The 18014-nt window shown below is 34.8% G+C and overlaps 2 protein-coding genes across 2 annotated transcripts; both read right to left on the reverse strand.

Annotated features, from left to right (window-relative positions):
• Positions 1-2972: 2972 nt before the first annotated feature.
• LOC135963970 (uncharacterized) lies at positions 2973-5071 on the reverse strand. The gene is made up of 4 exons (XM_065515999.1): positions 4674-5071; positions 4422-4608; positions 4029-4145; positions 2973-3951 (listed from the first exon to the last, which is right to left on the reverse strand). Exons 1-4 carry the CDS (start codon positions 5023-5025, stop codon positions 2976-2978), a joined length of 1632 nt encoding a protein of 543 aa, XP_065372071.1. The 5' UTR covers positions 5026-5071; the 3' UTR covers positions 2973-2975.
• Positions 5072-12197: 7126 nt separating this feature from the next.
• Positions 12198-14046, reverse strand: LOC135949173 (uncharacterized). The gene is made up of 4 exons (XM_065498644.1): positions 13695-14046; positions 13445-13631; positions 13238-13354; positions 12198-13173 (listed from the first exon to the last, which is right to left on the reverse strand). Exons 1-4 carry the CDS (start codon positions 14044-14046, stop codon positions 12198-12200), a joined length of 1632 nt encoding a protein of 543 aa, XP_065354716.1.
• Positions 14047-18014: the final 3968 nt, after the last annotated feature.

An 18014-nucleotide genomic window follows, 5' to 3' on the forward strand; every position in this document is an offset into this window, starting at 1 on the left:
AATTGTTAAAGAAAAATAAAAACAAGTTATATTGTTTTTGCTATAAGTAGAGATAATAAGTCTGGGATACCCCTAGTCTAAACAGACGAGCAAGTGAAAACGATGGAAAAATATGAACATTAATTAATTGTGTACTTAGTTAGAAAGAAATGTTTGTTTTCTAATGATAATGTTAAGAATATTTTGGTTAAAAATTTAACTATAATTATGAGAAACTAATTTGTTCATAAGGAAAATTAAATTAATTAAGTACATCTCTTCCAATTGTAATGAATCTGGCTCCATAGTACTGACTCCTCCGATGACATCTCAAGAAGAACTGTTGAGTCACTGTTGTTTCCTCAATGAGCGATGGTGTTCAGGTTTTCAGCTATGAGTATCTCTCAACGTAGTTTACTACACTGCACAGTGGGGCAGAATCAAAATTTTCTGGAAATAAATCTGGTATTTCTAAACGGCTGGTCCGATCGGGATAAAATTTGACGTGGGCGTAGCCAAGGAGTATTCGAGCTTAAAATTACGAAATTGTACTTAAATTCAAATATAAAGATTTTAACGGCTGATTTAAAAGTAGCATAATGCTTTCAAATAGCAGTGCTGTAATAGCAAACTGTAACATATCTGTGGGCATTATTAACATTGAATAAAAGCTTTCAGTTGACCATTGATCGTAAGTATGGCAACGCTGTTTGCTGCGACCGTATATTCGAATTCGAATATTCAGTTAACCCGGCAATTCCCAGTGTCACCTACAGGTGACAAAGATTAACGGTAGTTTTAAACATAGAAACAGATATCACTGATAAATATTGATATTATTTATATAAAGACAAGATCCTGTTTTATATCTGATTTTATTTTGGCAACGCTAGAATTTTATTAACTAGGGGATTTTTAAAAATCTTTAATCAGTGTTTTTGATTTTAACATACTGGTGTATGTCTTATGATAAATAAGTTGTTATAAAAATGCCAAACGGTTAAGTATCACAATAATTTTTTTTAATAAATACTGCTTGATATTCAGGCATACAATATCAGCAAGTATTTTTAGAAAATTATTCTTTCTCTGCCCAGTGTCACCTATTGGTGACCCCGCTATAAAATCGCAACTAGCTATATTTTTTTTTTATTTTAAACTTATATATAGTGTAAACTAGACGTATTTTTACTATTTTTAATAAAAACAAATTATTTCTCCCTTTGGCGAGAGTATGGGAATTGCCGGGTTAAAGAACATTGTAGAAAGTACACCACAGATGGCGTATGTATTAGAAAGCTCTAGACAGTTAAAGAGCAATCTAGAGTGCAGATGGCAGTGTTATAAAAAGTGGCAGAGGTTGCAGTCGTTAGTGAGTTTATCAGAGACGCTTTTCGAATAAACATCAACTGAGTGCCTTAAAGTGTGCTGTGTTTTTCCAAGCGAATTCGTGTACATTATAAAGTGAGTCTGTATTTCTGCGAATTTATAAACGTGTATAAAAAAACATTGAGTGACTATTTAATTCTGTTGTTGTACATTTTAACAATATTAAAATGGGCCATACAAATTATCCAGGGGCGGCGCTATGAGGGCTCAAAGTAGGGTACCTTCGAAATGTTAAATTTTTAAACACGTGTTTCCCATCTGATTTCAAAGATTTTAATATTTAATATCGAATACTTCTTGGCTACGCTCACGTCAAATTTTATCCCGATCGGACCAGCCGTTTAGAAATGCCAGATTTATTTCGAAAAAATTTAGATTCTGCCCCACTGTGCACTGGAGAGTACTGAACTACCGGCCGCCCAATCGTTTTTTTAGAAATCTAGCAAAGTTTGTTAAATCATACCACAAGTTCATGGATTAACAAAGGACATTGTCCCCGTGATTACCTTGACGTGTGCTGAGGAGTTTAAAATTCTTTCAATAGTAACAGCCAACATTATTGTCTGAATCTCAACTCCATCCATCACGATGACTAAGTTGAGTGGGGTTTTACCTCCTTCAGACAACAACAATAGCCAGGCTATGTGCAGTGAATAATTTGTGGATTTCTAGAGATAACCATTTCCCATACTGCAATGCTCTTGCTCCAGTCGTGATCTCCACCACAGCAAGAGTTTAGATAGGAATAGAGATGCCAAACGGGGAATCTCGTTCTCAAAAATCCCGGGGATTTCGGGATTTCTAAAAAAGGCTAAAAGATATTATTAATAAATGTAAAATACCCAAATAACAATAACGAAATCAAATTTTAATGTAGATTTGCAACTTGCAAAAGAAATAGATCATTTTATTTCTGAAGGAACAAGAGGAAAATACTTGCAGATTTGATATAAGTATTTGCAAACGGTTTTGCCAATATGAAAGATGTTTTTCGGCAGCAGCATATGTCGGAAACAAAATTCGTTCCAGAATGGCAGACGAAACCATAGATGCAATTTCCCGAAATCTTTACCAAATCCCGATCCCCGGGATTATCAAAAATCAGTCCCGATTAGCATCTCTAGATAGGAAGAATTTAAATGGAAGGAGTGACAGAACACCGACCTGCGGAACTCCTTGTTTCGTACTTCTCGCTAAACTCAGAGAACAACAGCGGGTTATTCAGATAATTAACTATACATTTCTTAGCATGACTTACAGTATCGAAGGCTTTCAACAGGCATCAGCTTAAAATCAAGTTCCCAGCTTCGCTTCATATAGATACCAATAGCGTGGATTTCTTTAGGGATAAAGACAAATTTCAAAGCCGAACAAAGCGTTTTCTACCGAGCTTTCCCCAAAGACTTCAGATAAGATCTGGGATAATAATTGTGTGGAATAACAAAATCTTGTATTGGGTGTGCACTCTTTGATCCATTAAACTCGTTAAAAATACAACAATTTTTTCTTACATGTTTTATTTGGAGAAAAAGTTAATTTCAAATTCTTAAAACTATTAAAATTTTGTTACAAAATTATGTTAAATATTTCTACTCGCTCACAACACTTCATCTATCCACATGGCCATTTTCCTCCTTCCCCCTTGCCAAACAGATTTCCATAATTTTGTCACGCATAAGTTTTCCATTTCTGTTGCGTGGCAACTCTTCCAAAATAAATGCACCAGCATCTAAATATTTATAATGAACTTCACTACGCTGTTGCACATACTTCACCACATCGCTTTCAGTCAGAGAACTACCCGGTTTTAGAACTACCGCAGCGGCTGGCACATATAGTTTCACATCATCGTACACACCAAAACCACAAACATCCACGACATCGGGAATTTCGGCCACCAGAACTTCAATTTCATGTGGTGACCATTTATAGCCCATGTGCTTCATAACATCCCGACAGCGGTCTACCAAAAACAAATACTGTTCATCGTCCACATAGCCCATATCGCCGGTGTGCACAAAACCCTCAGAATCTATTGTGGACTTATTGGCTTCTGGATTTTTGTAATAACCCAACCATTGGTCATTAGTTCTACGCAGACATACTTCGCCCATTTCATTGGGACCCAAACGTTTGCCCGTATTGGTGTCTACAATTTTCATTTGCAAGTTGGGACCAATTTGACCCACCGAATTCAGTTTGTAATCCTGGCCATTAAAAGCAATTGCTCCCATTTCTGTGCTGCCATAACCGAAATACAAATAAGCATCCGTTAAGGAGGAGCGTATACGTTTCAAGTTATTTTCGGGACACGATGAGCCACCCATTATTAGCATACGTACAGACTGCATGGCTTCCTTGGTAAAGGTGGGCAATAAAGACAACTCCAACATGGCCGAGGGATTGGTTACCAGCACACTAATCTTGTATTTGGTAATAATTTCATACAGATATTCGGCTGTATAGGGCTTGCTAGTGATAACTCTTATACCGCCAACTAAAACATTAGTCAAAAGGGTAACGAGTCCAGTTAACCAATCTATGCTGCTGGTGGAGAAAATCGTATCATATTGATAGGTAAAACTGAAAGGAAATAATGAAATATTAACTTAAAATTAGTTTCATTAGCTTCATATAAAAGGTATTGAAGTAGAACTTACGAAAAGTCTGATATAACATAACGATTTGATAGACATATTCCTTTGGGTAGGCCGGTGGTGCCGGATGAAAGCATAATGATCATGGTTTGAGTGGGACCTTTGGTTAAAGGTTTTGGTCTACAAAAAATAATAGAAGTTGAATTTGATTAAATTTAATTTTGAAAAGTAAAATGTTTCGCAGAAATGTGGAATCACTAAATGTAAGGTAAATTAGATCAGCGAGAGATGAAAGTAGAACCAAACTTCCAAAGGCTTTGTGAGCATTAATTAGCATCTGACATTTTCAACCATCACACAACCTTATAGAGCTCTTTTCAAGCTTTATTTGGTTGTAGCACTGTGCAACTTGAAAACTACTGTGTTTTGAATTCAAATTCCCCATTTAATACTCACTTGAAATAGCGTTCACTTTTTGTAGGCTCCAATAGTTCCTCGATTTGGGGAACATTTTCCAAATGATTGCAGATTGTATAAATAGCTGGATTAAATGCTGCCGAAGCCTTCTTGATTTTCTCATAATGTAAACCATCACAGAATATTATCTTGGGTTTAATTTTTTCGAAAATTTGTGTACACACACCTTCAAAAAAAGAAAGCAATCGTTAAAAACTCTTCCTTCACTCCTTTAACCACCAAAATACTCACTAGTTTCCATTACAGTGTTCATGGGTTGAAATGGTGTGCCATTGAACCAAGCCGCCAAAGCCAAGGGCATTACATAGGTTGTATTGGGGGCAAAAATACTCACTATATCATCTTCGGTTAGTTTAAGTCTGTCGAAATGTTGAGCTATTCTTATGGCTGTGGTTAAGGCGGAACCGTAAGTTAGCACCGTGCCCTCGGAATCCGAAATTTGCATAATTTCCGAGGGATTTTTATTGCGCATAACAAAAAAGGCCAATTCTCCTGCCGATACATTTTCATTGTAGAATTCATGTCTCTTAGCACTGGTCCAGAGTTTTTGCACTTTATCGTATTGGCACAAATAGTCATACATTTTGTATTAATTATAAGGATTTACTTGTCACAACTTGTGGTCTAAACAATGAATGAACTTGAACTGATGCTCAATTGCAAAAATAGGCCTTTTTAAATACTAGTTAGTTTTATTGTTCTAATGCTACAGTTTTGTCTTTATTTTTTTTTTGTTATTCATGCTAATCTGTGCAAATTATATTTTGTTTATCAAATTAACTGCTTTGGTAGCAACAAACCTTTTAAGATTTTTAATATAAAAACAACACAATAGAAATTTCTTAGCTGGCGTCTAATGACCAAGTCATTTTTCTGTGATTTATGGAAATTTTTGTCATTGTTAAATTTAAAGTTTTCTTTCAATAAAAATTGTCTGTGATAAGTTAAAGGTGTAAAGATAAATATGTCTGTTAAATACATGCTACACCTATGTTAACTAAGTTCCTTAGACTGCTAAGCTAATCGTAGAATTATGAATAGGAAATCAACGAACATCTGTTCTCCTCCACTACATAAGTTAATTTTATCAATCATCAAGTCAACAGATTGTCCCACAGACTTCTGAGCGATTAAGAGATAACTGAGATGTACAACAGGATTTTTGTCACGATCACAATTATGCTCTTTATGTGGCTGTCAATTTAAACTAATAGAAAGTCTTTGGCAGCCTCTCGACCGATCGAAGATGTTCTCACAGAACATTTCCTCTCTTCTTCTGTAAATAACTAAAAGTGATTAGATGAACTCAATAGTTTAGCTCATGGGAAAGGATTCTGACCGATTAAGGATTAACATAGTGTCTAGTTTCATTGACTTAGACAATGGTTTGTTTAAGAAATACTTTCAGTTTCACAAAAGCTAGAGGCGCGTCTTGAACTTTTGCGGGATCGTGATCGGCTCTCTTTTATTTCCGATTTATATCTCTGAGGAAATCTGCGCTATTGATGCATCTATGAAGCGAATCTGCGATCTTGAATTGAAGATGTTGAACATCAGATGCTCCGATAGTATGTGTGTCCAAATGTCCGCCGTGGTTGGAGGCTACGGGTGCACTGATCCGGGATGTCCAATTCTCAATGAATCTCAGGAATAAATACGATCAAATTTGATCAATGATTTGGGTTATGTTGACTATGTGGGCAATCGACAGATGACCTCACACTAGGTGACGTTTTTTTTGAAAATCGCAAGTCTATGCCAATGTTCAGCAATCGACAGTTGCTCACAGAGTCAACATAACCCAATCCATTGCTCAAATTTGGATGTATTTATGCAGCAGATTCATTGAGAATTGGACATCCCCGATCAGTGCACCCGTGGCCTCACAGGAAATAGTCGGGCGGGGTAAAATCGCATGATTTTGTGGTCAATTCACGTCACATCCACCAGAGGCCATATTCCCAAATCGTTCAAGCCTTGTGCGGCATGTAACTTTATCCTACTGGAACCATATGTCACGTCCATATCGTTGAATTCGGCCCAAAAGAAATTGGCTACAATTGATCCGTAGAGCTTGATGTTGAAGGTAATGGATTTACAAATGTTATATTCGAATAAGTGGGGATGTTCCCGTCAGTCCAAAAAACGCTGCAAACAGTTGTCTATGGACATTAGCTTTGAGCTACTATGGCAGTCGAAGACTGAGAGAGAATTTACTACCTCGGGTTCTCCTGCACTCCTTCACGGACAGCGGCGATGTTCTCCATGGCTCTGAAGTTCCACTAACGACTGTCAACATCTATCACCCCCCCTCCCCCTTGGGTTACGGATATGCATCATGGTTAGCTCCAGACCTTGATGTTATGCTTCGAGGGGAAATATGGAGCGAAACCGGGGCTTCGAGGTGCAAGGACCTCTTTCCTGGTGAGAATTTAATTTGTGTTTAAATTCGCCGCTGACTAGAGTCTTATCTAGTACCACGGTGATCCTATGCCCCAGGAATTCGCTCCTGTAGGATCATTGGTGTCGGTCACTTTGGGTAATGTCGTGGTGGCTATGGTTTAAACCCAAAATCGCGGGAAGAAGATCGTTGATGGCAGACTTCGGAACACCAAATGTATTTTACTAGGTGCTATTGCCGATACAACAGAGCCATTGAAAGTAGCAGATAGCAACTGGCGTTGTGCTCAGGAATTGGGGTAGTAGCATTCGTGATGTACTGGTCGTTGGGCTTGGTTCTCGGTCGAGGTCAAAAGTGTTGTTATAGTACGCTCACTTTGACTTTTATCGACTGGGAACTTTTGAAGTCAGAGACCATACATCGGACTGGATTACCAGGCTGGATGCTGCTGCTTTGATAATTGTCCTGGGCTTGTTAGTTGAGTAGCTAGCTATGGATGGCTGTGATTAGATAGCCCGAGCTCTCGAACAAGGGGTTTGTGCTTTGATCTGTGCAGTCAATGTAAAATAATTTGCCAATTAATTGTTCTTTGCAAGTCATTCAATAGCGGTGATAGACGCATTCTTTCTATCCGGTGTTAAGACCACTGTGCGGTTTAGCCCCACGGCAGGTATCCACGTAAATCTTAGACACATCTGTCAACATCGACCTCCCCCTTGGGGCATGGTTATATATCATGGTGATGCTCCACATTTGGAGAGAAACCGGGGCTCCGAGGTCAGTGGCTGACTGATATTTCGGCTAGTGACGAATTTCGGACCACCAAATGAATTTTACTAGGTGCTGTTTGCCGAAGCAACATAGCCATTGAAAGGATAATACAAAGAAATCCTTTAAGTATTCTATTATTCTATTATCAAATACGTACAATATTTAACTATTTATTTAAAAAAACTTTCTAGTAAAATTTTTTTGCATGGAAAAATTGGTTTCTCATGATCATAGTTATCATTTCTAATAAAACTATTCTTAATCGTTCGTTACTAACTAACTATACAATTAAAATATTCATAATTTTCCATCGTTTTCACTTGCACATCTGTTTAGACTGGGGGTATCCCAGACTTCTTATCTATTTGGCTATAATAATATAATTTGTTTTTATTTTTCGTTAAAAAAAAACGTTGTGACTTGCTCTTTTTAATCTTGTTTTTGTGAGAGATTCGTCATTGAAACACGAAATTTAAATGTTAACTTTTCGTTGGCAAAATAAATAAACAATTTGTTGTTGAAAGGGGGCAAAGCTTTGGCAATAAAACATTAAATTAAATCTTTAGTAAATAGTAATTAACTTTAATTAGGTCATTATAGACAGAAGAATAATATGTTTTTAGAAAATTGTCTAATAAATAATAGCTACAGCGAAAAACTTTGCTGTGATGGTAAAAAAACGAAGTCAGTTTGGCATTTTGTGTTGCAGAAACCAATCGTTCAGGTTCTTTTTAAATTAATAATGATCCTGATAATAATCAGATAATGTATTAAAATCCATTCATTGGCTCTTAAAGGAAACCAAGTTCTATTGGTCAGCGAATCAATCAGGGTATTTAACTAACAGTTAATTTTGGGAGGCCATCGAAAATACATTTAAATTTCGATATTATTATTGGATTTAACTCCGAGATATATTGAGTTAAAAGCAGCTTACATTACAACTTGTAGTTGAAAGCTTTAAATAATATTCTATTTGGCGATCGTAAGATACCACATGAATTTCGTTTTTGGCTACCTACTACCTATAGCAGTTACCCAAAAGGATCTAGCACAACTGATGTCAGGTTGGTTTCTGGTCATGCTTGGACTGTACTTGTACTCAACAGGTGGATAGGTTTCTTACGACAGACTGATATATTTAATTGTTCATCTAATTTTATTTCACAAGGATTTATGAACTCATCCAGTGGAAGTAGTAGTAATTTCTTGGACTTGACCTCCATGCTGGTGCTCCAGTCTGAAACTAATTTCATTCCAATTGCTACATCGTTTTACTTCCAATTCACAACCATATTATTCGACAGAGTGAAGCTATTGTATCTTAATAAAACTGAATATTCTGTTTTAAATGTCGATACATTTTAGATATTCACGATTAAGGAGAGTCGTAGCTTTGTTTAAAGAGTCATCTTTGTTAAAAACAATCTATATATATAAAAATGAAATGGTCCATGTATGTAATGTCATCACGTGAGAACGGCTGGAGCGATTTGGCTGATTTTTTTTTATTCGATTCAAAATTTTCAGGAGATGGTTTGTAAAGAAAAAAAAGCTCCCTAAAGTATGCAGTACAAATTTAGATATTTTATTTGCAAATAAATAAGAACAGGCTGGTGTGCGTGGGTTGGAGAAACTTGAAGAACTAACATTAGTAAATGCTACCGGGCGAAGCCCCGGCTCCCCCGGATCAACTAGTCTCAAATAAAATCTGACTAAACACTCATGACTAAAGACCTCATCAACGTTTATTTTTTGACGTCTTTGAATTCAAGAATAAAAAAATTTTTACAAATTTTTTAGTATGATAAAGTGCAATATTTTTGAAGGACTGAGTTTTAAAGTGGCATATTTTTGAACCTAATTGAGATATTGACTTGAAATTTTTTTTGTAAGACTAAAAATTAACTTATCTAAACAAAAAAATAAAGCTCGGAGGAAATGTGGATCAAATTGTTCCTAATATTTGCAATCCTATTAAATTTTTGATATAAATTTTAGTTTTAGAGAGTCAATAAATATGTAATATGTATTAAAATCTTTATTTATTAACGAAACTCAATGAAATTTTCAACGTTTTTAAAGTTTGTCATTCTAAATAACAAGGTGTAAAAAAACTTGTCAAAAGGTCAAAGGCAATCCTGCAACTCCTAAAAATTGAAGCGAAAATTCCAAAAATGTTATTTTTTACAATTTTGCCTATAGGGTCCACATTTCCTACGGGGCTGGGAAAATACCTTGGCGATAAATAGGGAACACATCAAGGTTTCTAAAGCTGCTTTCCGTTTTCTGATCCCAGCTTTGGGATATTAGAACATGTGGCCCAAAGTAGAAATTTTGATAAAAAATAGGTCAAATTCCGAAGGACGTAGGGGCGACATATTCAAAAAATGGGACATTTTTTTATACCAAAATGTTCTCCGTAAAGATACCTTACAGAAAAACATAAAATTGTTGTATGTTCTTAAAGAAAGTTTTTTTTTAATAAAAAAAGAGTTACGTCACCTTTTCGCACAAAAAACAGCAAAAATCTACTATTTTTTTAATATTTAAATTGAAAATCGTTTATTTTTGGATCCATAATAGATATTGATATGAAATCTTTTGTATATTATTGGTAATTTAGTTGTCTAACTAACAAAATAAATTCGAGTCCATTCGGTCCAAAATTACGCCCTATATTTTTAAAATAGCGGGCCAAGGTATGGCCAAATTTTAAAATTTCAATTTTTAAATGACTATAACTCGAAAATTAGAACAGATAAATATCACACGCAAGCATGTTTTTTCAACCTAGCAGAGCGCTTTCCAAAAATATAAAAATCTTTGAAATCGGATGGGAAACAAAAAAATGGCACGTGTTTAAAAATTTTACATGTCGAAGGTACCCTACTTTGAGCCCCTATAGCGCCGCCCCTAGAACATTTGTAGGATCCATTTTAATAACTTAAACTCGAATGCTCCTCGGCTACGGTCACGTCAAATTTTATCCCGATCGGACCAGCCGTTTAGAAATGCCAGATTTATTTCCAAAAAATTTCGATTCTGCCCCACTGTGGGGTGGTAGATCGGCTCTACGAAGTCTCGATCGTATTTATTCTATACAAAAAGTCTTAGAAGCGGGTTTGCTTAGCTTTTGTAGTTTTGGAATGTATTCTTCAAGGACTTTCTTGAACTTATTCTTAACTAATGGTACTTCCAAGTATCTGTGGTTGTTCTCATTTCTATGGAACACTCGTCATGGTACTAAGAATGTTCGATTGGCTCGTCTGTATAAGATCAATACTGGTATTTCAGGCCGTTCTCCACAATTGGATTTCATATGTCGAAATTGGTTTTACAACAGTTGACTTTATACTTAGTCTCGGGAATTTTTTTTTAAAAAATTTAAAAAAAATTTTCAAATAAAAATTTGAAAATTTTTTTTTTAATTTTGTTTACCTATAAATATTTAAAATTTTTATTTTAAAGTATAATTTTGGTTTCGGGAATTTAAATTTTGTTTCCTAAAAATATTTAAATTTTCAAATAAAAATTTGAATTTTTTTTTTTAAATTTTGTTTACCTAAAAATATTTAAAATTTGTATTTTAAAGTATAATTTTGGTTTCGGGAATTTTTTTTGACTAAAAATATTTAAAATTTGTATTTTAAAGTATAATTTTGGTTTCGGGATTTTTTTCTTAAAATTTTTTTTTTAAATTTTCAAATAAAAATTTGAAATTTTGTTTACCTAAAAATATTTAAAATTTGTATTTGAAAGTATAATTTTGGTTTCGGGAATTTTTTTTAAAAAATTATTTTTTTAAATTTTCAAATTTTTTATTTTAAATTTTGTTTATCTAAAAATATTTAAAATTTGTATTTTAAAGTATAATTTTGGTTTCGGGAATTTTTTTTTAAAAAATTTTAAAAAAAAATGTTGAAAAAAATATTTTTTTAAATTTTCAATATCATAATATTTAAAATTTTTTTTTTTAAATTTTCTTTAAAAAAAATTTGTATTTTAAAGTATAATTTTGGTTACGGGAATTTTTTTTTAAAAAATTAAAAAATTTTTTTTTTTGAAAATAAAATTTTTTTAAATTTTCAATAAAAATTTGAAATTTTGTTTACCTAAAACTATTTAAAATTTGTATTTTCAAGTATAATTTTGGTTTCGGAAATTTTTTCTTAAAAAATTTAAAAAATTTTTTTTTTTAAATTTTCAAATAAAAATTTGAATTTTTTTACCTAAAAATATTTAAAATTTGTATTTTAAAGTATAATTTTGGTTTCGGAAATTTTTTCTTAAAAAATTAAAAAAAAATTTTTTTTTGAAAATAATTTTTTTTTTAAATTTTCAAATAAAAATTTGAAAATTTTTTTTTAAATTTTGTTTACCTTAAAATATTTTAAATTTGTGTTTTAAAGTATAATTTGGCGAAGGGTATATTAGATTCGGCACAGCCTAATATAGCTCACTTACTTGTTTTATTTTAATTGCGAGAATATATAAAAAGTGCTTAAAAACTATTGATATTACGCTAAAAATTATGTAAATATTTAAATTAAACTTAAAGTCTACCCAAACTTTACTTCAATTTATCTATCAACATGATCCCTGTCCTCTTCCTCCCTGGACAAACATATTTCCATGATTGTGTCTCTCATCAGCTTACCATTTCTATTACGAGACAATTCATTTAGAAAGAACACTCCCCGATCTAGGTGTTTATAAAAAACTTCACAGCGACTCTCCACATATTTTACCACATCAATTTCGCTATAGCAGCTGCCCGATTTTTTAACCACAGCTGCAGCTGGCACATGCCCATCTTTCGGATCGTATACACCAAAAACACAAACATCTATAACATCGGGAATTTCCGAAACAATCATTTCAATTTCATGAGGTGCATACTTAAAACCTCTATATTTCATAACGTCCCTACAACGATCGATCAAATGCAAATAATGTTCTTCATCCATATAACCCATATCGCCGGTGTGCGTAAAACCCTCAGCATCAACAGTTTTCTGGGTGGTAACAGGATTTTTATAATAACCCAACCATGGCTGGTTATTTTTCATTGCACACACCTCACCCAGTTGATTGGGTGCCAAGCGTTCGCCAGTATTTTGATCGATAATCTTGAGTTGAGTATTTGGCAGCATCTTACCCACTGAATTGAGTTTGTAATCGCGCCAATTCCAAGAAATTATTCCAGCCTCTGTGTTGCCATAACCAAAGTACATGCAAGCATTTGTCAAACACGAGCGTATACGTTTCAAGGTATTTGCCGAACACTGAGTGCCTCCCATTACTACAGTACGAACACTTGCCATAGATTCCTTGGTAGAGCTGGGTAATAGAGATAATTGAGACAAGACTGAGGGATTGCTGGCCATGTAAGTAATTTTATATTTGACAATAAGTTCCTGTAAATATTCGGCTGTACAGGGTTTATGGATTATCACACGTAACCCACCCACTAAAACGTTAATCATAAAGGTCATGAGACCAGTTAACCAATCCAAACTGCTGGCAGAGAATACCGTTTCATATTGGTGAGATAGACTGAAAGAAACACAATTGATATATTATTTATGTTTAAGAGGAAACAAAGGAGAGAGGGACTTACGTAAAGTCTGTGGTAACATAGCGATTGGATAAGCAAATACCTTTGGGCAAACCAGTGGTGCCCGATGACAGTATTATGGCCATGGTTTGATTGGGACCTTTGGTTAAAGGCTGAGCTCTGGAAAAGTTAATGTTAAATATGTTTGGAATTTTCATGAATTTATTTATCTTTGAATTTAGAATCTAAAGCAATTTTATATTAACTCACTTGTAATACTGCTCCGTTTTAGTAGGCTTCAATAGATCTTCTATTTGCGCCACATTTTCCAAATGATTACAAAGTGTATAGATGGCAGGATTAAAGGCTTTCGATGCCTTTTTCACCATTTCATAATGCAAGCCATCACAAAATATAATTTTGGGTTTGATATTATCGAAAATCTGAACAGCAACATCTTCAAAGTAGAAAGTCCTTATAGAAACTCTTTTTTAATTCCAATTTAAGCCACAATACTTACGGGTTTCCATTACCGGATTCATGGGTTGAAAAGGCGTGGCATTGAACCAACACGCTAACGCCACTGGCATTACGTATGTTGTATTGGTGGAAAAAATACTCACAACATCATCGCTGGTCAATTGCAGTTTCTCAAAATGTTGAGCAATTCGAATGGCTGCCGTCAAAGCAGTGCCGTAGGTCAAGGTTGTACCCTCGGAATCCGAAACTTGCATTACATCTTGGGGATTCTTATTACGCATCATAAATAGAGCCGCTTGTCCCGCCGAAATATTTTCATTGAACATTTCTTGCCTTTCAACACTTCGCCAAAGTTTTTGCTGGTCATCGTAAGTACAGGGATAGTCAAACATATTTAAGATTTTAACAAATTTATTTCGCACTACTTGTGGTCCGGGTAATAAATGGTTTACAACTGATTTTTCAAGTATCAGTGATGAACTATTTAAAGAGTAGTTGATTATTATTTTTGTTCAATATCTTGGGTAACTCAATTCGCACATGTTTCTTTTAAACTATTAATCTGATGAAAAAGCCAGTCTGTTTACCTATAGATAAATTTGTTGTTTCGTTTGGCCATTCAAATCAAATCAAAACAAACACACTTCTCAAGGCAAGCATTCTTGCCCTGATTTATGGAATTTTTTCAGCTTTCGCTTAGGTTTTTCTTAGTACTGTATTGCAGTGATAAATTGTTGGTGAAACATAGAATAAGGGAAAATCCAGTCATTTATTTTAGGTTAACGAAATCGAAAAATATTAATTTTCTAATAATTATAGAAAGTAAAAGTACAAATGAACATTGGACAAATGTGTTGTTTAATTAGGGTAACTGTGATTAACGATTACCAGACACATGTGTATGGAATTATCTTTCTAGTGATGTTATTCCAACTGGCATTATCTTTGCTTATTGGACACTCGTGGAAATAATTAGTTTAATTTAAATTAGTATTTCTATTTATAAGAAAAATAAAATCTATTTAAAAAATATTAAGATCTACTAAATGATTAGTTAAGTACTATACCTACATATTGGAAATAAAAGTGTGTGAAGATAAGAAATAAGCTGAAAATAAATTTAACATACTTTTAGGCGTTCATAAAATATGAAAATGTTTGTAAAAAGTGGATAGGAGTAGACCATGATCTATCTCTATAGAGTTGAAGATGGTAGAGTAGACGATGGTCTAACTCTCTATAGAGTAGATGATATTCTAAGTATCTATAGAGTAGACGATAGTCTGACCCTCTAAAGAGTGCACGGTAGTCTAACCTTTTGTAGAGTGGACGATGGTCCAACTGTTTATAGAATGAACGATGGCCTAACTCTCTATAGAGCAGACGATGGTCTAACTCTCTATAGATAGACGATGGTCTAACTATCTATAGAGTGGACGATAATCTAAACCTCTGTAGAGTGGGCGATGTTCCAACTGAATAAACGATGGTCTAACTCTCTATAGAGTAGACGATGCTCTAACTCTCTATGGAGTAGATGATGGTCTAAGTATCTATAGAGTAGACGATAGTCTAACCCTCTGAAGAGTGGACGATAGTCTAACCTTTTGTAGAGTGGACGATGGTCCAACTGTTTATAGAATAAACGATGGCCTAACTCTCTATAGCGCAGACGATGGTCTAACTCTCTATAGATAGACGATGGTCTAACTATCTATAATAATCTAAACCTCTGTAGAATGGGCGTTGTTCCAACTGAATAGACGATGGTCTAACTCTCTATAGAACAGACGATGGTCTAACTCTCTATGGAGTAGACGATGGTCTAACTATCTATAGAGTGGACGATAATCTAAACCTCTGTAGAGTGGGCGATGTTCCAACTGAATAGACGATGGTCTAACTCTCTATAGAGTAGACGATACTCTAACTATATATAGAGTAAACTATTGTTTAACTATCTGAATAGACGATGGCTTCTCTATAAATAGACGATGGTCTAACTATCTATAGAGTGGACGATAATCTAAACCTCTGTAGAGTGGGCGATGATCCAACTCTTTATAGTCTAACTCTATATAGAGTAGACCCTCTGAAGAGTGGACGATGTTCCAACTGTTTATAGAATAGACGATGGTCTAACTCTCTATAGAGTAGACGATGGTCTAACTAGCTATTGAGTGGATGATAGTCTAACCTTTTGTAGAGTGTACGATGTTCCAACTGTTTATGGAATATACGATGGCCTAACTCTCTATAGAGTAGGCGATGACCCAACGCTCTATAGAGTAGACAATGATCCAACTCTCATTGAAGATGGTCTAACACTCTCAAGATTAGATGGTGGTAAAGGATAATGCTAGTTCCTAAATTCCGACTCTTTTAAAGGATGACCAAACATTCACTGACCCGATCTATAAAGCTAACCTTTTAGCCGAATTATTCGCAAGTAATTCTCACTTGACGGAATATCATCAACCACTGCCGGAACTCGTAAGAGTATTAGTGACTATAATAAAAAAATTCCTTCGAGCTCGTGCTGTAAAAAGGGTAAATAAGTCTCCTGGGCCAGATGGCATACCAGCGCTGGTCTTGAAGCAATGCTCTAAGTTCCATTAGCTAACCTTTTCAGTATTTCATACTGTGGCGGTGTTTTTCCCGTATGTTGGAAGGTTGCTAATGACACGGCAATTCCTTATAAAGGGAGAGGCAATTTGTTCTACATTTGCCAAAGTTATGGAAATTATGGTAAACTACCATCTACATAGTTAAATATTTGGAGTGCAAGAATTGACTTAACGACCGCAAGTATGTCTTCTGTAGATGCACTACGGGAGACTTTCTTCCTATTGGAAAAATGGTGTCATTCCATTTACCGTTTTGGCGAAAGTAAAGTGGTGGCTCTAGATATTTCCAAGGCGTTCGATAGAGTGTGGCATGATGCACTTTTATCAAAACTTATTGCTTTAGGTGTTGGAATTAACTTCTGTCGATTTATATCGAGCTTTCTCAGAGATCGCACTATACGAGTTGTTATAGATGGGATTTCATCAAACGAATTTAAGATAAATTCAGGAGTACCGCAAGGCTCCGTTCTTTCTAAACAACTTTCTACGTCAAACTTCCAACACAGCAACATTTGCCATTCATATTCATTCAATTACAGACCAAGCCTGTCGGAGATTGGGGCACTGAGACAAAACATTAATGACTCCTTTAATCGGGACCTTCTGACAAGCTCTGAATGGGATCGTGCAAATAGGGCAGCTTTCAACGCTAGCAAGACTCAGTGTTGCATGTTGATATAAAAACGAACGATTGACCATGTGGATTCATCTGTATTTATTCATCTGTTCTGGGCATGCGAAACACATTTTTCAAGTGTCGAAAGTAGCATTCAAGTGTCTCGGATTTCTGGAACGGTATAGAAATTACTTCACTCCATTTGATCTTCTCACTGCTTACACAACCTATATCCGACCAAAAATTAAATACAACTCCCATGTAAAGGGCCGTTGCTTCATAGTCACTTTTGGAGCTTCTCAACGGCGTACAGGAGAGTGCGAAGTTGATTATTGGTGACAGTAGGGTTTCCAACTCTATTGATTCGCTGTAGCACCGTCTCAATGTGGGCTGCGTTTCACTGTTCTATCGGTACTACAATGGAATGTGTACTGATAAAATTAGGGAACTTGATCCTGATCCCTCTGTGTTCGATTGGCCTGTGGACCGCAGAACATACTACAGGGGAAATTCGTTCTTTAGCCGTATTGTACGTATGTGAAACAAACATTCCGCTGAAGTGTTACCTGTAACTTTTAATGTAGGAAAGTTCAAAACGAATGTTCACAAACACTACTCCTTCTTTCCTCCCTCCCACAACCTATTTTCCTACTTCCAACACAATGCTTCGCATGAAAATTCTCAAGAATATATCTGAGATGGGTCCGTAGGACTTTTACCAAAAATATAATTTGGCGCACATAAGTTTTCATTTAGAGTTCAATTAGCGCTGCTTAATAGTATACAATTTAATTTAATCAATCATACATATATGCTGAGTTTTTCTACGAAAAAAAAGAACATCTTAATTTTTCCTGGAAAATGAATCTAATCTAAGTCCAATGGACTTGGATTTTATAAATTTAAAAAAAAAGTCTTGCCATAATTTTTTCAAATTGTATCCAAACATAATTATTGCAACTCATTGTATTTGCTAGTCGTACTATTTATTAGACTAATTTTGATAAGATTCTTAACGAAAATTTTAAAAAATTTTCGATAAGATTATAAAAGTCTACAAAACATATGAAGGCCACTGAAAGCAATACTAGTTTCTAAAAAAATCTAGACAAGAACA

This window comes from Calliphora vicina, chromosome 1 (genome assembly GCF_958450345.1).
Source record: "Calliphora vicina chromosome 1, idCalVici1.1, whole genome shotgun sequence".
NCBI classification, from domain to species: Eukaryota; Metazoa; Arthropoda; class Insecta; order Diptera; family Calliphoridae; genus Calliphora; species Calliphora vicina.

Excerpts from the sequence above, each read along its gene's own strand:
- LOC135963970 (XM_065515999.1), bottom strand. The coding sequence starts at position 5,025 with ATGTATGACTATTTGTGCCAATACGATAAAGTGCAAAAACTCTGGACC. Across the intron at positions 4,609-4,673 it reads GAACACTGTAATGGAAACTA|GTGTGTGTACACAAATTTTC; the intron begins GTGAGTATTTTG and ends CTTTTTTTGAAG. Across the intron at positions 3,952-4,028 it reads TATGTTATATCAGACTTTTC|TTTTACCTATCAATATGATA; the intron begins GTAAGTTCTACT and ends ATTTCCTTTCAG.
- LOC135949173 (XM_065498644.1), bottom strand. The coding sequence starts at position 14,046 with ATGTTTGACTATCCCTGTACTTACGATGACCAGCAAAAACTTTGGCGA. Across the intron at positions 13,632-13,694 it reads GAATCCGGTAATGGAAACCC|ATGTTGCTGTTCAGATTTTC; the intron begins GTAAGTATTGTG and ends TCTACTTTGAAG. Across the intron at positions 13,355-13,444 it reads AAAACGGAGCAGTATTACAA|AGCTCAGCCTTTAACCAAAG; the intron begins GTGAGTTAATAT and ends TAACTTTTCCAG.